Below are 26719 nucleotides of genomic sequence, written 5' to 3'. Positions count from 1 at the left end.
AAATCTTGCTGACTATGGTATTGAAGCCAGCCCGTGTCTTCTAATAAAATGAAATCCATCTTGTAACAAAATGCTAGTTTGTGGAATTTCCGCATAAACTGTTAGCTGTTTCAAGGCGTGATTGACTGCACATTTCACCTTGATTAACTTGCAGGAATGCACAGAAGGCAGCAGGCAGGGTAATAGTATTTTGCAATACATGCTGTTTCCTTAATCTCAATGTAAAGGATTATTTTATTCATTTGCATTCTGATTATGGAATCCAGAACCATGCTTACTGCCTGCATCTGAAAAAAAGGAGCTGACGCTGCTATCAAGCTTATGCAACTATCTATGGAAGCATGCAACATGAAGTTCTCAGTAAATTCTTGAATATCAGTATTATCTCTTAACACAATTTCTCTTTTATGTGATTTCTTTTTTATGTGGCATGACTATAAAGCTGTTGCAGTATTTCAAGCTATTTTTTCATGAATACTGAAACACTTTTTCTCCACCCTGTTTGACTGTAAGACTAAGGAAAAGTAGCAGGGGAATGCCAGGTGGAAACTAACCTTCTCCAGCAGCTTGCAAACTGGATGGAGTTCTGTTTCCATCTCCTCTCTTCTTGTATGGTTTTGCTGTTGAGAGAAGTTGCTGGGATGAAATTAAGGTGACATCTGCTGTTAGTCTCTTCTTCAGTAGGTAGGGTAAGCCTCATGTGACGCTGCTTTCACTGGCAACTGCATCTGTGGTGCATTTATAGATGGGGTGCTGGGGGAATACCGGTTTGAAGACTGCTGGGCTAGCTCCCTGGTAGCTACCTGATAGAAGCATCACCGTACCCAAACCGGCTGTCTGGAAATGTTGAAATTCAGTATCTGAAATAGGATAACCTTGTTCCCTTAACAATGATGAAAGGGTGTGCCTGATGAGAGTACTGCCATAGTATTTTAGATGGTTGTTCTGATATGCATGAATAGATGTGGCCCTTGAAAAGGCATGTCCTGGCTGGCCGCTTGCTCCTGCTGTCTTGTAATGGCACAAGTTGAGTTTTCATCGGGCTCAATTCCCTGATCTGTCTTACTGTAAAAACAATTTTCTGAACATTAAGGAGCGACTGGGGAGCAAGCAGCTGGGGACGCAGGGGGAGTTCAGACCTTGTTCTGGTGGCTGACTGCGTGGTTGTAGCATAGTTGTGTTAAAGCTTCAGCTGAGATCAGATCTGTGTTAGAATACATGGGTGTAAACTCTAACTGCATAGTAGGGATTAAGGAAGGTAAACACAAAACATTGCATTTTGAGTTGTATCCTGTCTGAAATCAATGCCCAAAGTTTTAAATATTGTATATTGGACTACTATTTAAAAGTCAACAATGCACTTTTGAACTGTTATTTTTAAAAATATCTTTTATGATCCCAGATGTCTACTACTTTATACCTTCACTTAGGGCCTTCATCTGCCAGTCCCCAAGTCTGGAGTTGGTACGATACAGCAGTACAGTTTAAAGTCATATGTTCTTTCATCTTTAAAACTTAACCTCCTTGTTACGGTGGAAGGGTCCCACAGAAATAGGAAGGAATTTGCTTAGAAGAATTCTGGACAATTTTATACCTCTGAAAAGAGAGCTTGCTCACAAAAATGTGAGATGATGCCCCTATGCCAAGTTACTAGTCTGTAGTAATGGGGGGAGAAGATTGCTTCCTTTTGCATAGTGGGTTTTTTTTATTTTTTAATTTTTTTTTAAATGAGAATCTTTCTGTTTATGAACTTCATAGTTCAATCCTCAGTCTTCCAAAACTAACTCTGATAATCAAGTAAATAGTATTATTGCCTTTGAAGAGATCTTTCAATGTCCCATGATACCAGAACATGATATGAAAAGGACAGAAAGTTTTCTGTTATGTTCTGGAAGAATCAATTCTGTTGGTTAAACACTCTGCGAGTATGAAATAATGTAGCTTTTCAAAAAGTGTCGACATTGCTGTGCCATCCTTTCAAAAGTGAAACCTGACGTGCCTGTCTCTGTTCATGCCTGCATTTAACATGCTGCACAAAATAAAGGATGTTTCAGAATAAACTACGTGGAACTTAAACAGCTGCTTATTTTATTTCTTAAAATGTGTTGGAAGAGAGGTGATAATATTGATTCATCTGGTTTTTTGTTTGTTTCATGAAGTGAGACAGATTTTGTGTAAGAGCTTATGCTTCTGTCTCTGAATTTAAGATAGCACTGCATGGGTTGCATTAAGATTTTGTTGTTGTTGTTGCTATTTTTGAGTGTGAAAACAATTAGAAGTCTTTGAAATCAGTAACACAACCAAACTCAACCTTCACCCTGGACACTTTGTTACTTTGCGTTAAACTAACTATACTCTTGCTTTGGGCAAGGGTGTGGGTAGTATCTGAGATGACAGGTGTAAAACTAGAATGATGGAAGTTCAGATGCTTCACCATGCTCCTCAGAAAGGCCTCCGTTGGGGTACTGTTGGTTCACCTGTGTTTATCTCTCTTTACTTTCTAGAATATGGTATCAAGTTTTCGTGTTTCTGAACTACAAGTGTTGTTGGGGTTTGCTGGACGTAATAAAAGCGGGCGGAAACATGACCTCCTGATGAGGGCACTGCACTTACTGAAGAGTGGCTGCAGCCCGGCAGTTCAGATAAAAATCCGAGAACTTTATAGGCGTCGGTACCCAAGGACGATTGAAGGACTTTCGGACTTATCAGCTATAAAACCTGCGGTTTTCAATTTGGACAATAGTTCCTCTCCTGTCGAGCCTGACCTGGCTGTTGCTGGCATTCACCCACTCCCTTCTACTTCAGTCACGCCTCAGTCTCCTTCCTCGCCTGTCAGTTCTGTGCTCCTCCAAGACACTAAGCCCCACTTTGAGATGCAGCAGCCATCCCCTCCGATTCCACCCGTTCATCCCGATGTTCAACTGAAAAGCTTACCTTTTTACGATGTGCTTGATGTGCTCATAAAACCTACAAGTCTAGGTAAGTGTTTAATAGCTCTGCAGGTTGCTTAATTCATGAAATAGGTGTTGCTTATGGCAGTACTAAGTCCAGACTTAAAGGGCTTTTTGCAGCTGGGGAAAAGTGGAAACTCCCTTCCCTTCTCGTCTCTACCCTTGCCCTCTCTTCACCACTTGTCCCCAAAAGTGCCAAGCCACACTTCAGAAAATAGTGTTCTCTTTTGTAAATATTATATGAATAAAGATCTTTGGCTGTTGGATATTAAATAAGAGAGTAGAATAGTTCAGTTGGAAGGTACCTACAATGATCATCTAACTGCCTGACCACTTCAGGGCTGACCAAAAGTTAAAGAGTAATAGTTAAGGGCATTGTCCAAATGCCTCTTATACACTGACAGGCTTGGGGCATTGGCCACCTCTCTAGGAAGCCTGTTCCGGTGTTTGACCACCATCTTGGTAAAGAAATGCGTCCTAATATCTAGTCTGAACCTCCACTTTTGGCTGAAAGATTTGGACCTGAAGTCTCTGCCTGGTACACAAGTGAGCAAAACCTGTGTCGGGGCCAACAGGAAAAGGATTTCAGGATCGGAAATTAATAAGTTGCAACGTAAAGAGAACAAATTCGCTGGTTGCTTAGTTTACTCTTATCTCACTGCAACAATTTTGCAGCTTCTGACATCTGCCACTGAAATAGATACTTTGTGCAGCAAGGTCCAGTGTTGTACTCAGATTAGTGAAGGTTTCTCAGCCTACGGGTTGTTGCCATGCTGTATGTTAAAATGTGGAGTGGACCTTTGTCTTCCAAATAACCTGAAATCTCAAGCTTCCTCAAACGCCTTAAACGTATTTAATTATTTGGAAATACATTGTTTTCTGTCTTGAAATTCAACCTGTCTTATGTTACATGGTAAAAAATGTTCCCTAACTGTTTTAGCCATATTGTTTAGAAATACTTCAGCAAGCTGTTTGCATCCTCTTAAACATTTTAGTTTCTTAACTGATAATAGAGGCTGTGACTTGTACTTCAGTGAGGCGTACACTGATCATTGGTCATCCTCCAGTACCTCAAGCAGCAAACGTTACTAACAAGCATTTTTTACAATGCCTGTTGTCACTGTGTGTGTCGTGACACCCTGTTAGAGAAAAGTTTAATACCCAACCTGTGTATTGGTACAATAGCTGCTGTGGTGTTGGACAGCTCTATGGCTCATGCTGCCATTACCTTTACAGAGATAGTCTGTTAGTGCCACGATGTCCTGGTTAACTCCTGCTCATGCTCACTGTGTGCAGTAGCTGAGTATCTTAACTAGTTTCCTGAATTGTTCTGTGTTATGGGACAGCTATTGGCTCGGTTAACCAGACTGGTTGCCAGCCACATAGTCATTCTGTCCCATATAATGCAGCGTGTGTTCCGCATTATATTTCTGCTGTGCCGTTACCTTTTGTTTCCTGGTCAATGGTATCTAGAGGTGGCAGTGATATGAAATTTCCCCAACAGCTGTTTTCCTCAACTTTGGAAATGATCCTTTTTTTCTGAAAGGAGAATGCTTCCTTAGGGGTGTCACCATGTTACAGTTAGAGCTGCATGTAAATTCCTCTTTCCCTTGAAGACTGTAGGCTCTTTGCACGTTGCCTGGTTTTTGTAGGAGTGAGCATTATCTAGTCCTGTAACATTTGGGTCCTTTTAGGGTATGGGTGAGGGGGACAAGATTAATTTAACTGAGTACTTGCTTGCTTTCAAACTCTTTCCAGAGCACAGTACCTGAAGGTGGCAGCAGCCAGAGCTACAACTCAGATTTGTGTGAGGAGGAGTGAGGAAATGAGATGTGAGGAATGGCTTGATATGCAAATAGTGGGCCCTTCTGATGTTAGAAGGATATGAACATTGGCTGAAAATCATTCTTAACATGGATTCATGAGCAAATTTGGAAATGAGGCTTCCTTTATTTAATATTTTTAGGTAGATATGGATAGCTTATATTCCCAGTTAGTAGACCTGGGTGATTGGGACATGGAACAAACATGTGTTTTGTTCTTGAGAATTAAGGATTCAGAAATCAAATAGGTCCGAGAGCTAGGAGTATAGTCTGCTTCACTGTGACTCTTTAGGGAAAAAAAAAAAAAAGGTGTAGGTATTCTTTTGTGCTAATATGAGAACACAAGAACAGGTGTAGGTGTGGGGTTTAGTTTTAACCCACACTCAATTCAATAACAAAATATTTCCACGATCTTTTTTACATGTGCTCAAGTATTATTTTAAAATACAAAATGTTGTCTGTGTGTAGGGGGGTGTGCGCACATATGTGCACAATGTAGCTGTTTTGAGTTGTTTGAGGAACTTGGTGTGTGTATTTGTTCCAGCTGGGTTCTATTTCATGTTTGTGTCCTTTTTGTGTGTGTTTTCTGGGCATAGAGATCATCTTCTCTGAATGTCACAGTGTGCAAGACAGTCTAACTCTTCCAAATTTGCCTGGTGTAGTTGTGCCATTTTTGCATTTGTCCTCCTTACTTTAAACTGTTGAACAAGTCCAATCTACCTTTATTTCAGGTCAAGATTTCTAACTTCTCAAGTCCAAAGAAAGTAGAAAAGTAACGTGCATACTACGAACCCTTAATACTAAAATATTGCTGCTTCCCATGGCTGACAGACAAGTAGGATTCTGATATGAAAGTTGTATTTATTTATTTTTTTGCCAAGTGCTACTGAGGGGTAATTCCCAGACAAGAAGTCTAGCTGGCTTCTCTGGCATTAGGAGTTGTGCTCCATCCCTTCCTTCTCAAAGGCTTAGTTACCTTCAGCGTTTCTGAATTGATTTTTTCCAGCTGTCCGTTAATAACTTCTGGTGCACGTTCTTTTTTTGTAGTACATTAAAATAATGTACTACATTATTTTAAACATCTCTGTGGTACTCTTTTTGTCAGGTATCTAGTGTTATATTTTGTTGTGTGTTTGTTTGAACGTGGCTTGCCAAGCTTCTTTAGTGCTGAAGTGTAATGTAATATTAAGCCATCTGAATATAGTTGAATGAATGATTTATTCCATTGCTTTCCTGTTGACAGTTATATGCAGTTAAACCACAATTTGATTATATTAAGTGACTTGTGCCTTGTTCCAGGAAAAACTCAACTGCAGATCCTGTTTTAATCAATGACTTTAATCACCCTGGTTAAACCTCTTTTGTGTCTTTTTTTTTTCTAGTACAGAGCAGTATTCAGAGGTTCCAAGAGAAGTTTTTTATCTTTGCTTTAACACCTCAGCAGGTCAGAGAAATCTGTATTTCCAGGTAAGAAGTAAGAGTGTGGCATAGTGTAGGTAAATTTTTGCAAAATTTCAGGAGGAAGTGTGGGTTTTTTGGTTCGTTTTATGCATCGCATAAGCTTGCAGATGCGGAGTGATAATCCTCACCGAAGTTACCCTGAGTTTATCTGTTCTGTTTTCTTCAGGAACTACTGTGCACAGAATTTATATGCAGTTGGGGTAAATGCTATGCCACTAAAGAGTTAACAATTACTCTGTTCCAAATAATTGTGACTATTTAGAGAGGTGGTAAGCTTTTCTTCCCTGCATGTTTCCTGGCTGCAGAAATGGAAGGCTGCTTTTATCTTTTGTCCCAGGGTTCATGTTGTTGTAAGACCTATGGTGTAAGCCAAGAGAATTCATAGGGTTTTTTCCTCTCTGGCAACATCATACTTTATTGTTACTGTAAACTCTTGACAGACGATGCTGATCCTAATGTCCTGCTCAACTTGCAGTAGCTAAACAGAGGTGTCGCTTCTAAGAGTTATTCATAGCTCAAAAAAAGAAAAATAAGAGCAAAGTTGAGTGATGTTGGGGCAGGCGTGCCAGTTCTTTCTGCATATGACTGGAATATGAGACCTGCTGTCTAAATGGGTACTTCTCTTTTTCTTTCTCTTTGTCACAGGGACTTCTTGCCAGGGGGCAGGAGAGATTACACAGTCCAAGTTCAGCTAAGGTACCTTTTTCATAGCGTTCTCTTATAGCTTCTTAATTGGCTAATGTAATGTAAGTCTAGATGTGGGGACATATGAATGCGGTGACACTTGAAAATGACGCTTTCTCTTTTTGGGGATGTAGGTTATGCCTAGCAGAGACAAGCTGCCCTCAAGAAGATAATTACCCTAATAGTTTGTGTATTAAAGTAAATGGGAAGCTGTTTCCGTTGCCGGTAAGCTTGTTTGTACGTATTTGTGGCTTCTTTGTGACTTGGGGTGTGTGTGTTTTTTCTGTAATGTTAGCTTGCTAAAACAATCAAGCTGTTTATTGTTATTACTCAAATTTCTCTAGTTACTAATATTAGGCATATGGTTTGTACATTTGCTGTGCGAGATAGCCATTACTATTAGTAATCATGTTCCAGCCACTGCACGGATTAATTGTGTTTTAGCCACCTATAACAAACCTCATCTGTTGCAGCTAACACAACAAAATATGTCCAAAACAAACCAGTGTCTGCATGGGGAATCCTCCTCATAGGTCTTCAAATTGGGTTTGTTTGACTTGATTGGTAGTAGCCCTCACTGTTCGGGCTATCTATATTTGCGATTGACTTGAGTTCCTTCTTGTTATGACGGAGTGGTATCACCTTCTTGTGTACAAGTTTGTATGCTGCTCTGCATCTGTCTGGTTAGAGCAGAATTCACTGCGGGGATGAAGAACAGACACATTTTAGGGTTCCTACCATTTGCTGATACTGGAACAGAACAGTGTTGGCAGTCATACACTTTATTGGTGTCTGATGTTGCAAAGTTAGTACGTAGGCAGGGTCATCTCAAGGCTTCAATATATACAAAAAAGGAAAAGCACTCTCATTATTCTTGAAAAATCTCTGGAATGGGTATCTCTGTACAATAGAACAGAGAAACTCTTACGTGACCCATTCTGAAATAGTTCTGGAAGCTATAGAAGATGGAAAAAGTACAGCAGTGGGTTTGGAAAAATGCTGTGTGGAGAGAGGAGGTGTGAAACCTCTTTTTCAGAATGTTTGTCACCCTCTTGGTGTGTCAGATGTGTTGTCCTGTACCCTCCCTCCTGCTGTATGCAACCATTATGCTTTTTTTTGCCTCAGCTTAAATGAGACTCTCTAGCTTCTCTTCTCCCTACTTCAACTATTGCATCACTGTTCTTCTGTGTGTAAGAGGATTTCTTTCATATGTTTTCTGGTCAGTATTTTCTGCAAATGCCAGTTATGTTCTCTGTGACAAACTTGAGGATTTTCTCCTTTCTTCTGCAGATTGTCTTCCTTTCTTTAAGCAACCCGCCAAAAAGAATTGGGTCTGATGTTATCCTGTGGACATCAATGTCTGTTGGTTCTCAGTCTTGCTAATACAGTTTACACCCTGCTATGCTGTGTTATGCTTCCATTTTGTGCGTAATGTATGTCACAGTCATAGCAAAAATTGTTTGTAATCTTGGATTATTGCTTTGCTTTAGATCTAAATCCTATAGGTTCTTCCTACACTTCATAAGATGATTCTTTAAACTGTTCAGCAGAAACTTTAGGTGAGAAAGTGAATAAATGACTATTGTCTTGGCAACTTCCTTTTCTCTCCTCCTTCAGTATAAGCTGAATGACAAATATAGTCTCAGTCCTAGTGCTCCTGCAAACATTTTCTGTTGATTTGGTCACTGTCTGCATCCCTCTGGTGGTTCCTTTCTGTTGCAGGAACTGTAAGGTAACTTCTTTGCCTCAAAGACCACTATTGTCCAACTCCGTAGTGTTGGTGTTAGGTAATTAATCAGTGATGCCAGCCTCTATCGCCAACTTGTACAATTCTTAAGTGAGTACTGTTCTGTCTTGCCCTGGTATAGCAGTTCATGCCTCTGCAGATGTCTAAATTATTCTTGGTCATCTCCTTGGCTGCAATCCTTACCAAAAACTACAGAGAAATGCTGCCAGTGTACCAGTACCGCTTCAGGTTGTGTCAACTTATGTTAACATGGTGTTTTCTTGTGTTCCTACAACTATCTGTGTCCTCCTCTTACAGTGTTGGTTCTGACTTAAAAGGAGTGAATGTAGAGCCTTGCACGCTGGTGTCTTGGCAAGTAACAAGGATTTTATACATAATGCACTACAGCAGGTGGTTCTCCCCTTGACTTCTCTTGTAGGCAAGACAAAACATGAAAGTCCAAAAAGGTAACTCGCTTTTCTTCTCAGGGGACCTCCACAGACCACTGCAGGTCTCTTTCAAAGGACAAAATCAAATATGCCAGGGCAGATTGGAAATAGCCAGATAGAAGAGCAATCGCACTTTCTGTTGATAGATTTTCTGGCTGTAGCAGATTCCACCTGCTTTGACTAATACGCTTCTTGCAAGAAGCGTGGAAGACTTAAAAACCCAAATAATGTTGACATTTGCTAGCCACTGGAATTGGCAGCCTAAGTAAACAGTGGTAGACCATGCTGGTTGTGATAGGTGAGCAGAGTGGTCTTTACCTAAGTCCTGGAAGGGCTGGGAGGGGAAGGTTTTAAAGTGTTCTAGGAGTACAAGATTGAATCTGATCTCAAGGTCATTGTGGAAGAAAACATCGAAAGCTTGACTGAAATGAAGCACGTTGTGCTGCAGAGTCTGTCTCTAAAAAAGAAAAAAAGTTAGGAAATACAAAAGAACTTGCATCCTTGCTCTCTGGAAAGCAAGGCAGCTTCACTTTAGGTTGAAGACCAGCAGGATTATTGTGGCTGGTACAGTGTGTGTGGAAATACGCTCCTAAATATTGCAGGGATGGTGTGTTCATCCACATAAGCTCATTTTAAAGTCACCATAGTAGAGAAAGGCCTACTACAACAAAGCAATTGGGATGTATACTCTGTAAATGGCTGCAGCTATTATGTCTGATTAAAGAAATGGCAAATCATTCATTCTTTTAAATGTGAAATTGTCAGCAGTCCCCATACATCTGCTGCCGCTATAATCTGTGATAAAGCACACATGGTAAGATTCCTGATAGCTACTGGGTCACTCATCATCTGAGTTAGAGGGAGTTCTTCAGCAATTGCTGTCTGCCGCTCTGGCCTGGCAGACGTGCCTGTAGAAGCTCGAGTCCCTATTCTGTCACTGCAAGCAAGAATCCTGTGAAATTAATAAAGGGCAGTGGTGAGGCACAGCCAGGGCTTGACGATCAGGTGAAATGTATGGACTAGTAATAGAGCTGCTTTGGAAACCTACAAAATGATGTGACAACTATTGAGTCCTCCTTGGATTAAAGGCAGTGATTATCCTATGGTATGCTTGGCTAGTGAGTGGAAGAGGCTGTTTATTTCTGTTTTTTATTTTCAGACTTTCAAAGTAACTCTTTTTCCAAGCACTAGGCTGTGAATGTGTGTGTTTCTCTGGTTAAAAAAATACATGTGTGTGTGTTTTTCCAGCATATCCTTTCTGGGAGAGTTTCTTGTATCGAACAACACTGTCTTGAACTAAGTGAAATCTGGCAGTCAGTGTGTTCTGACTCTGGCAGTTCATCTGGCAGTTCTGTGCAAGACAGAGGGCTGCGATCTTTTATTGGCATCCTTCTGGTGCAGGATGAGTTTTTGAGATGAGTGGACTGCAGGCTGTCTGTGTGAGCTCAGAACAGAGATTCTCAGAGTTCCTGTTACAAGACTGGCTTGCTTTCACAGTGACAGACGCAGGGCGAGATGAATAAGCTGCAGTTAGGCTGTGTGCTCCTTCACGCAGCACCGGTACTTTCTGCTCACGATATGCTGGAGAGCATGTGCTTGCCTAGAAGCCAAAGGCAACCGGATGGCTCCTGATTCAATTCGCAAGCATCATACACGAAATAAAACTACAGAGAAAAGCAGTCTAGGTTATGAAATTCTTCAAAGCTGAGCAAACAATACCTATTTATTTTGTTTCTACAGACAACAGAAAAGCCTATTAGCTCTTAAATACAGCTGATATTCCAGGTACAGCTCTTCTTCAGGGGCCTTGGCAGATAACAACCTGTTGCTAATGGGGCTAGGTGTAGTTGATATGAGGCAAAGCAGAGACCAAGGAGATGTGAAGCTCTTGGAACAGGGCTTTATTGTTTCTTAAATAGAATCAACAAAGTGTTTTCCGGGTGTGAAACACTGAATTAACTCTTCATGACTTGCTGTGTTTGTCACCAAGGCTGTGTCCTTGCAATGTTCTGCTCTCTTTCAGTGGGGTGGGGGAAAGAAAGGACAAAGCATCAACACTGCTTTTTACTCTTCAGTAAACTTACCTGGACCAAAACTCTGTTCTCTTCCACCTTTTCAGCACTTCTGTAAAACCACATTAAAACCTGAAAAGACTTTAAAATTGTGGCTGACTTATGGTTTCAGACTGTCAAAGACTGATATTTCTCAGAGTAAGTGTAGAACTTAGTCTCCAGCCTGGAGAGCCTCTAGGTTTACCTGCTTCCCATAGATCTGTTTAAAACTAACAAGTCTGTTTCAGAGTACGGCGGGGAGACTTGGTAACACTTTCCTTGTCCTTTCTTCCCATAGGGATATGCTCCACCGCCAAAAAATGGAATTGAACAGAAGCGACCTGGGCGCCCTTTGAATATAACATCTCTAGTTAGGTTGTCATCAGCAGTGCCAAACCAGATTTCCATTTCCTGGGCTTCTGAAATTGGAAAGGTAAACTGTATGTTCTGTAGGATGTGGAAAGTTATCTAAATAACCTCATCTAGCATTCCTTCTCCCCCACTGCCTGATGTTGCTGGCAAGGCATACACCAGCAAGCATTTAGTATTAAGTGACTGAATTTATTATCAGTGCCAGGAAACAGAATTTGCTCTAGAAGTATTGTAGTTTACAGTAATGTACATAAAACTTGCATACAGACTCCAAAGACTCCCTTATAGAATTCACATTAGACAGTCCGCTGTTAGGGGTTGCCTGAAATGTGTGTCAAAAATACCAAAATCTTTTTGTGGTGTAAATAGTACAAAACAGTTCAGACGTGACAAAATAACACTTCTCAGCATTTGTTGTAACTGTCCATTCGAGAAGGCTTTTTAAACTGACCAGATGTGCCAAGGCCGTGGGGGTGGAGGCATGCATTTTCTTTTGAGGTTTTTCTATTTTCTAACCAAGTAATTCTAAGTAGTTTTACAAAAGCAATTTTTATTTCCTAGGAAGAACTGCTTAATGGATATTTCCATCTCTATTCTTTTGAGATTCCTTTTTTTACATGAAAATGGCCTCTCTATGAGTTGATTTTAAATTGTACTTGCAAATAAACCAAAACAGGGGTGGAATTTCCAGCTCAGAAAGCTCTTAGATGGCAGGTTGCTGGGAAGGGTTTACTGGGGAGGTGTCAGGCTGCTGATGTCAGCTGTTCCTGGGCTTGATGGATCTCAAACATGCTTGGTTGGACCGTACTTGTGTGCCGTGTGCGTTTGTAATGCAGGGTATCCGAGCAGTGTGTGTTTTCTTACAAATGAAGAGTGTTTTGGAAGTTTGGGTGACTTGAGGGACAAGTGACTCAATGTGAGGAAGGGTGGAGAGCTGGGAAAGAAAATTAAAATTGAAGCCTCTTCATAATGCAGTTCTAAACTTCATGGAAAGCTGCAGTGGGGGAAAAGCATGCTAGACTTCAGGTGGCAGGAGAGGAAGGGGGTGGTGACTGAAATGTGATACCTGTTGCTTTCTAGTGCCTGCAGTCATTAATCATAGTTGAAAAGGAATTAGCCTTTAAAACGGCTGTGTGGCTGTTTAGAAATCCCCCTATGGATTTACTAAGGAAAGAAAGGGAGAGTGTGAGGAATTTCTGAATTCTTCCTAGTTTAAATAGCTGTTGCAGCAGCCCTTTCAGCTGTTGGTAAGTCAAGAACTACTTATTCCTCTGTCACTAGTTGTGTAAATCCTTCTGGATTCAATTATCAAAGTAGCTTACCTCTTACTTTTGTCTTCAAAATCAAAATCTGTGGACCAGAGACACCACATGTTTCAAAGTGAGACTCCAGTATAAGCTTTTATACACTAAAATTTAAAAAAGAAATTGGAGAGAAAGCTGATGTTCAGAAAATAAATGAAGGGCAGTGCTGACAGCAAAGGTTTTTTTTTCTAAGACGGAGGTGGAGGGAAAGAGCTAAGCCATTGCTTCCCAATCATAAAGCACAAGAATCTTGAAATGACGGCAGGGTTGTGTGTGGTCTGGGCCTTTCCTGCTGACCCCTGCTTTCTTCCCCCTGCATCTGCCAAAACATATTCTCATGGAAGCAGATGAACTGGAGGTTGTCCCAGCATTCCCCCTTGCCCCGAGTGGTGAAGCGAGTTCTCTGGTTTAATGTTGGTGCTCTGCCCTAAGTATACTGGCACAGCGGCCGTCGCTGTTCATCCTCTAAACGGGGCCCTTGGGGACAGCGCGGAGTGGTAAGAGCGGGCTCACGTGGTAAGAGCTTATTGGCAGGTACTGGACTGATAGTGGTGGGCTTCTGAGCAAAGGAGGCATTAATCCCACAGAGGTGGTCAGACCTGAGCCTATAGAATTCTTTCTGTAGGCAATAAACAGTGCAATGTATAGTCATTCTTTAAGGGAAAAAAAATACCTGTTTTTCTTAGTAGCTTCCCATGCATTTAGATAACTTTATCTGCTCATCTAGGTAAGAGCTGGTTTTCCTATAGTGGTAAAGGAGGAGCAGGGCAGTAGGTGGTGTTTAAAATTCTTGTGCAGTACGCAGACAGTATAGGAGCTATAAGAAGGTGGCCGGCAGGGAGTGGAAATAAGAGATCATGTTTGTTATACAGATGAAACCATTATTATTCTGTAGTAGTGGGACTTGCAGAATTTTCTCTTCATTAGTGACCTTGAAGAGAGAGTGAACACTGAACAAAAGCAGCTGGCAAGCGGTATGAATTAGGGAAGAGTAGTAAATGCTAGGGAACGTGGCCAGCCTCAGAGGAATGGGTATGGTGTAATGAGGCTTGACTTAAAAGTGCAGAGCAAGCTAAAGAAAAGGTGCAAAGAAATTGGTGCAGCTGTGTGCCATTTGAAGGTGTTGTGTTTGCACCTGAAAGACCGTTCATCTTTTCTTTTGTCACTTGATTGGCTTTGAGCTCCCCGCTAACAGATTGACACTGAAAAAAGGGAAGGATTTAGGAGACAAACGTGAGAAGTTCTTATGTATGAGAAGGTGTGTCACCAGTCTAAATCATCTTTCAAAGAAAAGAGCCCAGATTGTCTCTTGGTTGTGGAGTTATTCTTCTTAGTTAAGTCACAACTGGAGTAGGAAAATTGGACTTGATTGGCAGGAGAATTCTGGCAGAGTATTGGACTCCTTCACAGTAATGAAGTCATCTGACAATGCTTTTCATAACTATTAAGCAACAAATCGGCATGTTTTTGGTTTTTACTGTATGCTGCAACTAGTGTAAATAGTACTCTGTTGTCATAGTGGAAGTACTGTATGAAATCAATATTTAATCTTTAATCACTCTTTTTGTAGAATTACTCCATGTCTGTGTATCTCGTTCGTCAGCTCACTTCAGCTATGCTTTTGCAGAGGTTAAAAATGAAAGGTATCAGAAACCCCGATCATTCCAGAGCACTAAGTAAGTCAAATTAATTTGCCTGTCTGTACTTTTTGAGGGTGGTTGGTGGCTCTTTAAAACTAGAACTGGTAATACTTAGGGGATTTGCAGCATTTTGAAAAGAAAGTCCATGCCCAGAGTATCAAGGATTCCCTTTGCTGTTGCTGAGGCATCATGCACTTTTTCAGTGAGGGTCCCTGAGGCGGTAAGGAGGCACACCTAGGGATCCCATCTGAAATGTTCTTACGGGAATGCCAGGAGCACCACTTACTGTGGTAGGCTGTGAGGTGCAGGTAGATGTCCTAAATATGGGTTCTCCTCACTTGCGTGTGACGTTGATTGTCTTTGTACCTCACTCACTGATGATTATTTTATTTATCGCTTCACATGTTGGTTGAGCTTGCTCTACTATCCATTGTGGCTGTTAGTGCTCTGCTGCACATCAAACAATCTTGTGATGCACAGTGTTTGCCAGTCACTTATAAATAGTGAAACTATTGTTGTTTGATATTGCTATGAACTAGTTTCCTAGATGCTTAATTGTTTTAGCTGGAATTAAAGTACATGTACTGGCGAATCAAGGTTAGCATTTTAAATAATGATGTCTCTGTATAACTTCTTAATTTATTTTAATAGTTAAAGAAAAACTAACTGCAGATCCTGATAGTGAGATTGCCACAACCAGTCTGCGGGTATCTCTGATGTGTCCTGTAAGTACGGCTGGAAATTACCATGTACAGATTTGTGCATTCGTCTTTAGTGCAGAGTTGGGCTGCTTTTAGAAGGCCCTGCTTTAGGAACTTCACTGGCTTTTGGTTTGTAAGTGATTCATTAATATAAAATAGCGGGGAGAAGGGTGCATCTACAAGCACCTGATTGTAGCAGCGTTCAACCAACTATGGTTTGGAACTGTGAATGCTTCAGTTGTAATGCAGTCAGAATCAAGTTGCTACTCGTGTGTATAGTGAGGCCTTTAAAAGGAGTAATCTTGTATATTGAGGTGTTGAGACTAATTGGGCAGGGTGAGAGAATAATTAAAGGGCACAGTGATAAATAAAACTTTGGATCTCCTCATCTTGGTAGTATTGCTTATACTGCCAGCTACTATAACAAACAAAAAAATTGACCACTGTGTAATGAGGTAAATGCTCCCTTGGGGTTTCTCTTCCCAGGTAGAAACTGGCCTTGTGTTAGTGACTGGTCTGTTAAGCCATATGTTAAAATGGGTATAATGCCATTCCGAGTCTAACGTAACTGGAGCTCACAAAAACGCTTGAAATATTTGGCTAAAAGAAAATGATAAAGCGGGTGCTTCAGTAGGTCTTTTAATAAAAATAAAATCCTAGAAATAATATTGATGCAGGTCCATTAGAAATGTTTCAGACTGTTTTCCACTCAGTGAAGACTTTGAGGATGGCTTTATTGTTCCTTTAAGTGCACCGTACGTGCTTTGATAGGGTGGATTTGCCTGCAGCGACCTTAGCACTGGGCACCTCTGTAGTGAGAAGAGACAGTTACTTCACCGACTGCCTCTGATTTGGTTGTTAACCACCAGGTCTACTTCACTGTCTTCTGTTCTGACACTCTTTAAATGCATCTCCTGCAGCTGGGAAAAATGAGACTGACAATCCCATGCCGGGCTGTTACTTGCACACACCTGCAATGTTTTGATGCTGCTCTTTATCTTCAAATGAATGAAAAGAAGCCTACCTGGATCTGCCCTGTCTGTGACAAAAAGGCAGCTTATGAGAGCCTAATATTAGATGGGTAAGAGACTGGGTTTGCGGATCACACAATTACTTAAAATTTTTCATGATGTACTTGATAGCTACTATTGTGACTTGAGGTTTAGCCATTTCATACTATTTTCTTTGTAAAAATACTTTAGGCTAGGAGGAACCATTAGACTGTTAGTTTCTAATCCCAAGTAACTGCATCATCAAACTCTTGAGCCTCAGTATATTTATCATAGAAGAGAATTATAGAATTGTTTAGGTTGGAAAAGACCTTTAAGATCATTGAGTCCAACCTTTAACCTAGCACTACCAAGTCCACCACTAAACCGTGTCCCTAAGCACCACATCTACACATCTTTTAAATACCTCCAGGGATGGTGACTCCACCACTTCCCTGGGCAGCCTGTTCCAAGGCCTGACCACTCTTTCAGTAAAGAAATTTTTCCTAATGTCCAATCTAAACTTCCCTTGGTGCAACTTGAGGCCATTTCCTCTCGTCCTATCGCTGATTACTTGGCAGAAGAGACCAACACCCACCTCGCTACAACCTCCTTTCAGGTAGTTGTAGAGCGTGATGAGGTCTCCCCTCAGCCTCCTCTTCTCCAGACTAAACAACCCCAGTTCCCTCAGCCGCTCCTCATAAGACTTGTTCTCCAGGCCCTTCACCAGCTTCGTTGTCCTTCTCTGGACACGCTCCAGCACCTCCATGTCCTTCTTGTAGTGAGGGGCCCAAAACTGAACACAGGATTCGAGCTGCGGCCTCACCAGTGCCGAGTACAGGGGCACGATCACCTCCCTGCTCCTGCTGGCCACACTAGTTCTGATACAGGCCAGGATGCCATTGGCCTTCTTGGCCACCTGGGCACACGGCCGGCTCACGTTCAGCCGGCTGTCAACCAGCACCCCCAGGTCCTTTTCCTCTGGGCAGCTTTCCAGCCACTCCTCCCCAAGCCTGCAGCGTTGCCTGGGGTTGTTGTGGCCGAAGTGCAGGACCTGGCACTTGGCCTTGTTGAACCTCATACAGTTGGCCTCGGCCCATCGATCCAGCCTGTCCAGGTCCCTCTGCAGAGCCCTCCTGCCCTCCAGCAGCTATTTCGTCTGGAGAAATCCAAATGTGACATCTAAGGATAGGTCTCCCTTTTACCTGAGCCTATCTCTGAAGCTATTAACTTAAATTTTATACTTTAACTCATAAACAAATGTCAAACTTGATTCAAAGGATTATGATGTCTGCTTCTGTATGGAAATCTATGAATTGCAGTAATGTTGGAGTGGAATTTGGGTAGGTTGGGATACTTTTTTAGGTTTTGATGTCTGGATGTCTGTGAAGGCTGTAATTAAAGGCTCTCGGGTAAGACGAACTAGGGAGAGAGTACGTGCAGTGGGTCAAAGGTGATCATAATTAGCTTTTCAACTGTGTTTCCTTCTCACTTAGAATAAAAAATCTTGCTTGGAATCAAAAATGAAACCGCTCAACTTTATTTTTTCAGGCTCTTTATGGAAATTCTTAATGAATGTTCAGATGTGGATGAGATCAAATTCCAAGAAGATGGCTCCTGGTGCCCCATGAGGCCAAAGAAAGAAGCTGTGAAAGTCTCAAGTCCACAGTGCACCAAAATAGAAAGTACGTGTATCTGGGTACTGGTTGCAAACCACAGAGAGTCTTGGAGACTTAGTTATAGCTTGGATAATGCGTATGGGTGTTGATGTTTGTTTTCTGGGGGCTTAATACTTCCAACCTTCTTGTCATTTAAACTAAAAAGGAAGGGTTGTATCTCTAAAAGTGTGCATTTTTGGGCTTTGTCTTTGCTCTTTATAATAGCAGTTAAGAAAACGAAAGGTTGCTCTTGTTTTAGGTCCTGAAACTGGTAAGTAAATATTAAAGCTTGTGCTTTAATATTCCCAACGTGATACAGAATACTAATAAAATATCTCCTGGGCTGTAACATTCTCTGTAGTGGCCAGGAAGATGAACTAAAACAGGATTTGAGTTCCTGGTTCTGTTGCAAATAGAAACTGCTGATGTCAACAGCCTTTAAAAAACAATGATGTTTTATTTTCTTGTTTAGGTTCCAGTGTTGTTAGCAAACCGTGTTCTGTGACGGTGGCCAGTGAGGTAAACAAGAAGAAAGTTGATGTTATTGACTTGACAATAGAAAGCTCTTCTGATGAAGAGGAAGATCCTCCTGCCAAAAGGAAGTGCATATTTATGTCTGAAACACAAGGAAGCCCAACCAAAGGGTTTGTCAATTTTAAAGTTAGTTGTTATTCTGTAATGTCTCAGATAAACTGATGTGTAGACAAACGGACTTGTAATTTCTCTTCGGGATCCAGCTCCACACTTCCAGAGGAGAATTTCTAGGCCTCTCCTTGCAGAAGGTTGTATTGATACGGTACCTTTGTACAGGCAAAACACTATTAAATAGTTTTACATCTCACAAAAGACTTGCGCTGACTGTTGCTGTGTTTGCAGGGATATTTCTCCATAGAAAAGGAAACTGATTAAGCTAATGGACAGGATTCTCCTGAGAAAGCAGATTATGCCAAGTGGAGGAGCTTTATGCATTCTTGCTAAGTTAGTGTCATCTTAAAGGCTTTTCTCTCGCTGTCTGTTACACCCTTTATCTAATCTGCTCTGGTGCCCAGGAAACTAGGCGGCGTTGCGTGTTTCATCCATCCTGTCAGTCTTGGAAGGGAGGTGCTGTGCTCTTTTGAATCAAGACAAGCTCTTCCTCCATCTCTCTGTTAAACTCTGGAATGCCTTGGACGCTGTTGTTGGCCGTGGTTATCAGTCAGTCCTGCACCTTGGCTAGCGCAACCGACCACTTCCCAAGTCCTCTGTCAACTGCTCCGTCTTTGTAGTCATGCCTGACTTCAGCGGCAGGCTTAACCAGCTGCTTTACTGTTGTGCCGCCTTCTGTCTGTCCCAATCTGTGCGACTCGGCTGCAGTTACTGTTTGTGGCTTCCGTAAAGTTCTTGCTCTCAGCCCGTAGGGCGCAGGAGACCTGCAGGAAGAGAGGGGCATGGGTTAGGCTCACCAGCAGTTGCTGCTCCACGAGATGATTCCAAACGTCAGCTTTTCGTAATGGCTTATTAGTTAGTGTTGCTGCATGCATGAGGTGTGTGTCTGTGTCTCTCAGCGTAGTGGCTTATGTCTTGTACTAAAATAATAGTAATAAAAACAAACCCCTTGTGTTTTGCCAGCTCTTGAAGTAGCGAGCAGGTGTACTGTGTCTCTGGAATGTGTGGTCTTTGGTGAGCAAATAGTTGGTCATCTTCAACAACTTTCAGCAGTGATACTGAAATGCTTTTGCTTTTTGTGAGGATTGTGGAGGAGTTCTGCGAGAGACTTTCTTATTCTTATAAGAAAAAATAGCTACAAATACACCTCTTAATGAAGTTTCAGAAGGCACAAGACTTCCTTCCATGTTCCTGTGTTTGTCTGAGATGGCTACCTGCAACCATAATTGTAGAAGGACTGAGTTTTCTTGTCTATCTGTGACCAATGTATTTTCCTTACTGTTTGGGTATGGAAATGGCATATTTTCATTCTTCAAGTCAAAGCCAGGCTTTTGGGGAATAGCTTATTTCCTGTAAACAATGTTGCCTGAATGCTAGGGTTGGCAAAACTGTGGAGTGCCTTCCTATAGGCAGAAGCGACATAGGCTAAAGTGTAAGAGGTGCTGGAGAAGGGAGGGTCTGAAATCCAAGCTTCTGAAACCAGAAGTAGCATAAATGCACCAACGCAGCAGTCTGGGAAGACGTGAGTGGGTAGCACTCACGGCTGGTGGGCTGGAGGCGGGGATGCAGAGCAGCTGGGATGCAGGACTCTTGGTGTTTTCACCTGCCTTGGAGTTTATGAAATATTTTATGCACGTGGCTGGTGCCTGAACACCTGTGGTGTCATCTTTAACAGTGTTGCGAAGTAATCAGGCAGAGGGTGGGGATGCAGAAGGGTTTTAACTGGTTGCATGCTCCTGGAGAGCTGAACTTAGCTTGGGCTCAGGCTGTGAGTAAAGATGGGCTTGATATTTAACTCGCACGTGTGTAATCTGTGCTCCAGGGGCCGAATAATGGTCAGTCGTGCTCTTGGCGTGACAGTTAGCACCGAGGAACAGTTACGTGGAGAAACTGAAACGAGTGCTCTCCTCCTGGCTCTGGCTACCTGCACGTCCCTCCCAGGGCGCTCCACAGATACAGATGTCCATTTCTGTCTCTGAATGGTAGACTGTTATAAATGACTCCAGCACTCTACTTTGTTTTAATGCCAACTTGCTCTTATGTCACAGCTGCTGTTGAGAGCCAAGATACGGTCATGTTATTATGAAGACTGTTATGAAAGAGGAAATTAGAGTGGAATACTGTGTAGTGAGTAGCCACGCTATAGTTGTGTTGTAACATAGTGACCTTGTGAATGAGAGTGCACAGCGGTGCATGATTTCTCTTCTGTAACTAACGGCCAGGTTGTTTGTAATTTCCCATGCTGTTTAAAACAGGGTTCTCATGTATCAGCCATCTACTGTCAGAGTGCCCAGCGTGACAACGGTCGATGCTGCTGCTATTCCTCCTTCATTAACAGACTACCCAGTACCATTCCATCATCCACCAATATCCAGTATTTCATCAGACTTGCCAGGTAGGTGGTGGCTATTTTTAATGTGTATTCTGACAGCCTTATTAATTTGTGGGGTGGGTAAAAACTGGAGAATTGATCAACTTTTTTTTTTTAATGGAACAAGACTATATGCAGTATTGCACTGATGTGATGTCTAGACAGGTCCAGTACAGGCTGTCTTTCCAGTTTCAGATTGCACTTCGCAACAGTGATGTGAAAAACATCGCTTCTGGGGTACAAACTGGCGCTTTGGAACAGCAGCCAGAAACACTTCTCGCTATATTCAGTTAGACTTTGTGTAAACATCTGGTTGTTATGTGTTGTAGATGCGAGGGAGAGTAGCTGCTTATTTAAGTTATAGATGTGTGATGGCACTGGCTCATCCCAGCCCTAGATGTAGAGATATTCTGCTAGCTGATTCTAGTGGTGCTCTGTCTAGACTGTATGAAAAAGGTTAAGGTGAGCTACAATATGTAAGCTGACCTCTATTGACTTTCTTTACCTAGACATACCCTAAATGCCTATGATGTATTCTTCAACACTGCTGCTAAATATCAGACAAAAGGTGGGGATACTGATTGTTTTCTATCCTGGCTCCTTGAAAAGAACACTGTATATAGGGACTCTGGGGGTTCTTTTTGCCAGCTGTAACGCACCCAGAGCCCAGGAAGTGGTGACTTGTGGTGACAGGTGTCACATTGGCCTCCTCTACTTCCCTCTCCCCCCTCCATTGCCTGTCTCCATTTCTCCCCTGCAACATCTCTGGGTTTTTTCCTCTTCTTTCAGCAGCAGTTTGGCAATGGGATGGATATCATTCCCCTTGTTTCTCTGTCCATTTTGGTTCCCTTACTGCTCCCTCCCTCCACTTCTCCCTTGTTAAGAAATCGGTGTCTTCCCAAATTGGATAGGAGAGTAAGCGGAGAGAATGGAAGTCTAGAACTGTTGTCCGTCTCTATCAACTGAAGTTCTAGAACGTGCAAGAACAAAAGCAGCTGTCAATTCTGTAAAAGCAGCCGAGCTTAAGTCTCCTTCAAAATTTTTCTCTAACGGAGAAGAGGAGGAGAGATGCCGCTGGCCAGAACAGATTTGGAGGTGAGGGAAGAGGGAGGGAGTGAGTTTACCATTTCTTTCTGTTGACATAGCAAACACAAGGCCAATATTTAGAAACAAAACAAAAAAGGCTGAATTTCTCATTGGTTTCATAATTTTAAACATCTTGCCCTAAATGCTTACACGCTAATGGTGTATAAGACGGACGCTAGTTGTCACTGCTCTTGGAGGATATACGTTGAACTACTTGTAGTTTCCTCTTCTTCGTTCCTTTTATTTGTCTAGACACAAAACGGGGATGATATTAGAAATGTTTCCTTATTGGCTGCCCGTGGGTGGAGGAAGAGACCTGCTGCTTGTTTTTGGACTTGTGCATGTTGTGACTTTACTTCATTCCAGCATCTTTAATGTGATGACACTCTTCATGTCCCAGTTTGGCCAAGTCAGGTACAATATGCAGTGAAACTTGCATTATGAACCAACAGCTCCAAATGGCAACCTCCATCTAAGCAACCACATTGAACCACCCTGCAATATCCAGTGAATAATACATCATTATGTCATTCTCATTCTTAAAAAGAGCCACTTGTACTAGATAACTCGTTTTGCTGCTGCCTGAAGTAGTCGTTGAGAGTGGTGTCACAGTGGTATATTCCATTTAGAAACTGTTTAACAATTGCAAAATCTGTTCTACGACCACAAAAAGTTCCTTACATTTGTTGTGTATGAATAAAAGAAAGACTCATCAATTTATTATCCTTCTCTTCTTTCTAGGTCTGGATTTTCTTTCACTCATCCCAGTTGATTCACAGGTATGTTTCTGAACTGCTATGGGGTTAATTTCCAAGTCTGGTTTTTTGTGACATACTGCTTGATTAACTATCAGGGTGCTGTCGTCATCCATCCGTACCGCGTTTGCAGTCCCCCTGCTTAGACCTAACCTCAGACCAGGAAAATCCATTTTCCCAACAAGAGGTAGTGACGAAGATGCGTTAAGGGAGGATTCAGTTTAGCCTCACTATGACAAACCCAGGCATGGAACCTCGCTCTTTATGGGTAGTTTACCTTTCTGAAGCGGATACCTGCGCAGCACTAGCTTGAATACACCCATCGCGTACCTCACGCTCGTAGTTCATACCGAGTATCTGTCGGCCAGATTAAGCTCTGTAAATATACTTCACTGATTGCTGTTTCTGTTGGTTTTGATATTAGTAGGAGATGAAGTTTTAAAGAAAATATCTTCATTAATTTGATGGGCGCATGACTGAACACTTTTATAATAAATCCCTCTATGTAACACCTAAACCCCATTGGCTTTGGATTATATGGCAATTTTGTAGGTCAAAAGCAACTAGGCGGTGCTTTTCCTTCCCTGGAAACTTAAACTTTACACAGTCGGGGAGGATGACTCTTACTGTAACTAGATTCTTACACAGACAGGCTACAGCCTCGAAATGTGGGGGAATATCGGCTCCCTAAGACAAGAGGATCTGAAGCAGACCCTCTGTTTCATTTCTCTGTCACTAGAAGACAACAGTAATAGACTCTACTGTGGAGTTGACTTTCTGGTGCCTTAAAAACAAAGGATGAACTGCCTCCTTTTCTTTCCACTTACTGCATCTTGCAATACTCTGTGCCTGACCTTGAGATCTGAACTGCCAAAAGTGGGAATAACGGAAGTTTGTTCATGTGGGAGACTGGAAGCAGGTATGCTGCTATGAAGTGTCCACTTTGGACAGTTCAAACAGTTCAGGCTCAGTTCCAAACATATGCCCAAGATTGGAATCCCTGGGGTAAGAGAAAGTAAGATGTGTTGAACGACGTGTGTGCGCGCGCATGTGGGGGTTTCTTATCCTCTTTGACACCTGGCAACCTTGTTCTGTTTCTAAATGCTTAAAACGTTTAGCTCTGCTTTGAGAAGGCTTGTCTTCCCCTTCAGGAAATTGAAATCAACTTAGTAATTTTTCTTAATCAGACTTGATCAGGGCTCATTTATCACTGCTAAAATGTTTAGATACCCGCATGTATCACTGCAGGTACATGCTATGGAAATGCTTATTAGTACAGCTGCTGCCACTTGAGGGGATGAAATTATTCTAACCTCCATCGAAGTAGCAAAAAGCATTCTGCTACCTTTGGTGATGAAAGGAGCCCGAAATACGCAGTTGGGCAGCGAACATTCTCCAAATGCTAAGGGGTTTTTTTTGTGATCATCATGTGGTTCTGACAGTGTTTCTTAATGTGCTAGTAAATGCGCAAGCTAACCAGTTAGTAAGAAAAAAAACTAAAAATGGGAGGATGAGGGAGAAGGGCTCGTGGCTACCACCTCTGCTTGCTTACTTGCTGGTTTGCAGAACTCCGGTTCTTGCTCTGCATGTGTTAATGAGGTTCTGCTAGTAATGTGTTTTGTGCTTGTTGTAGGGAAGATGTATCTTCAGAGCATACATTTCCCTTGTGCAGTTAGTCTCTTCATTCTTCGTTGTTTGTTTCAAGCAGTACTGTCCTCCTATGTTTTTGGATAGTCTCACCTCAACCTTAACAAGCAGCACGCCTGGCAGCATCATCACCTCCACCAGTCACCACGAGAGCAGCACGCACGTTAGCTCCTCCAGCAGGAGCGAGACGGGAGTGATAACCAGCAGCGGCGGCAGCGCTCCCGACATCATCTCGCTGGACTGAAACAAGGGGCAGCATGGGACTCCAGGAGAAACTGCACAGAGCTGCTGCTTGTATCTCTGGAACTTCAGCATCTCGGAAGTTATTCTGATATTTATTGAAAGGATTTGCCTTCTGGAAAATGGAGTAAATTCATCTACACTAGGAACAGAAGAGATAGATTATTTTTTTTTTTTCCTTGCTCATTAAATAGCTGGTATAGAAAAGGCCCCTTCAGAACATGCTTTTACGCTTTCGGCTTGTTCTGGGGAAACTGACTTTTTGTTGCTGGGTGGATTCCACAAATGGTTTTTAATTTTGTTGTAAAACACAGCAATAATGTAAAAACAAACAAAAACTTTTTTAATAAAAAAGGCACTTAACCACTCTAGAACAACAACAACCTGGACAAAGGTGCAGAAGTGTATGCATTGGTGAATTTTTAATATTTTCACTGGGGCCTGTAATAAACTTCATTTAAGACAATGAAGCTTTGTGAAATAGCCATGAGTATGTTGTATGTCTCTTGTGTCCCACTTCCCCGGGGATGTAGGGGAAGCCTCTGTAAATGTGGTTTTTACTTTTTTTTTTTTTTTAATTTTTTTTCCCAATTTCATGTTTTTCACAAATGCAACAAAATCCTAAGCTGTGACTTCTTCCTCTTAATGTTCTTTGGGCTGGGGAGGGGACAAACTATCTATGCAAACTCTGCATCACACAATCTCTGTGCTGTCACGTCAGAACTAGGACACCTCCCCAGCACCAAAACCTCCAAACCATGCACAGTTGAGCTACTACAGTTGAATTTCTGGTTTGATGATTTTAAGAGGTGATTAAAAAAAAAAAAGCCTTTAAACTCAAATTTAGATTATCAAGTCCTCAGTGGCCCTCTTTGAAACTGCCACCCCTCACCAGATGATCAAGTGAAGTGCATGCTTTCTATGGCTGCTGTAAGGAGACAAAATAGGTGTTACTTTCTCCAGTGCAGGATTATTTTCTAGGATTTCTTGCTCATGGCTTCTGTCACTTCAGTAGCTGCTGTGTTCTGCTTGGGAATACTGTGCTCTGACTTGCCATGGGGGAGGCTTGCCTTTTTGGAAGATAAAAGCTGTAGCTGCCCAGTGTTCCCACCTAACTGGAATTACGTGTTTAGGGCTTAATGATGCTTTGTCCCATGTTACATGGCCTCCTAGTCATGGCTTTTCTAATTTGATGGGAATAACCTCCTCCTGCTTTACCCCTCTGATGAATCTGCCGCTTTGTTGTGTGTATGCGGTGTCTCCCCACACCTCTAAGGATAACCTGAGCAGTACTGTATGGGGAAGAGGTCACAGACCAGGAAAATCAAGTCATTCCCATAGAGCTGGAATAATGGTATTGTCTATATATGTTGACAGAGCAGCTCTCCCAAGTGTTGTGTTTCTGTTGAGCAACTGTACTTGAGATTATTCCTTCCCTAATTACCAGCTTTCACTTTTTCCTATTTTTGTGTTTTTTCTTATTTCTTTAGTGGTGCTTTTTGCCTTCCATTACTGTTACAGTATTTAAACAAAGTACATGGATAAGAAATATTGAAGCAGGATGTATTGTAACTCTTGTCTGCCCTGTACTCCCACCTTGAACACTGCATTACTACTCCTCATTGCCTTTTTTGTATGATCTTTCACAGCAGTCTTGAGTTCGTGTGTTGGTCTTAATATTGCATCCAGTCCTTCTTCTCCTTTCCTTCTCTGTTGAATTTTTTGTACCTGTTAAGGATCAGTTTTTAGCATGATTTATTTCCAATAAAGCCATGCTACTCATGAAGTTTTTTTCCTAATGGCCTGCAGCAGATCAGTGCTTTCTGCATCACAATTGCACAGTGACTTGAACTATGAATAGAATGTGGAGAGAGGTTCCAGAGTCATTCTGAATAAAGTGTTTAAAACTGGTATCTGTTGCTGAAGATGCTGTTTGTACTCTTAAAACTGAAGTGTGACTCAGGCAGTTGCTGAAGGGATGTAAACATCTCGTATGTACATCAGAAAAGTCAAGTAAGGGTGAGTGCTGTTTTTAGGACGTGCTCTAAACCGTTCCTGGTACTATAAAATATGGCTGAAATTTTGTTGAGTTAATTATTGTGCCCTGTTAGTAGTTACTTATCAGGGCTGAAGCGTGGTTGTGTTCTCCAGCTGTTTTGGGCAGGG

General features: G+C 41.9%; 1 protein-coding gene across 5 annotated transcripts in view; it reads left to right on the top strand.

Annotated features, from left to right (window-relative positions):
* Positions 1–26464, top strand: part of LOC142075951 (E3 SUMO-protein ligase PIAS2) — a 32554-nt gene extending 6090 nt beyond the window's left edge. The window contains exons 2-14 of one of the 5 annotated variants that reach the window (XM_075138141.1): positions 2505–2979; positions 6157–6241; positions 6881–6931; positions 7054–7144; positions 11444–11578; positions 14392–14497; positions 15113–15186; positions 16083–16243; positions 17703–17836; positions 18282–18453; positions 20710–20849; positions 22653–22690; positions 24401–26464. In XM_075138141.1, the coding sequence (XP_074994242.1) occupies positions 2505–2979; positions 6157–6241; positions 6881–6931; positions 7054–7144; positions 11444–11578; positions 14392–14497; positions 15113–15186; positions 16083–16243; positions 17703–17836; positions 18282–18453; positions 20710–20849; positions 22653–22690; positions 24401–24481 (1743 nt within the window). In that variant the 3' untranslated portion in view covers positions 24482–26464. Of the gene's footprint in view, positions 1–2504; positions 2980–6156; positions 6242–6880; positions 6932–7053; positions 7145–11443; positions 11579–14391; positions 14498–15112; positions 15187–16082; positions 16244–17702; positions 17837–18281; positions 18454–20709; positions 20850–21334; positions 21416–22163; positions 22241–22652; positions 22691–23405 lie in introns of those variants that run through there. The other 4 variants (XM_075138140.1, XM_075138142.1, XM_075138143.1 and 1 more) reach the window with 4 other exon arrangements.
* Positions 26465–26719: the final 255 nt, after the last annotated feature.

The sequence above is a fragment of the Calonectris borealis genome, chromosome Z (assembly GCF_964195595.1).
Source record: "Calonectris borealis chromosome Z, bCalBor7.hap1.2, whole genome shotgun sequence".
NCBI classification, from domain to species: Eukaryota; Metazoa; Chordata; class Aves; order Procellariiformes; family Procellariidae; genus Calonectris; species Calonectris borealis.
The sequence above is the reverse complement of the archived record's forward strand: the minus strand, read 5'-3'. Positions and strand labels throughout refer to the sequence as shown.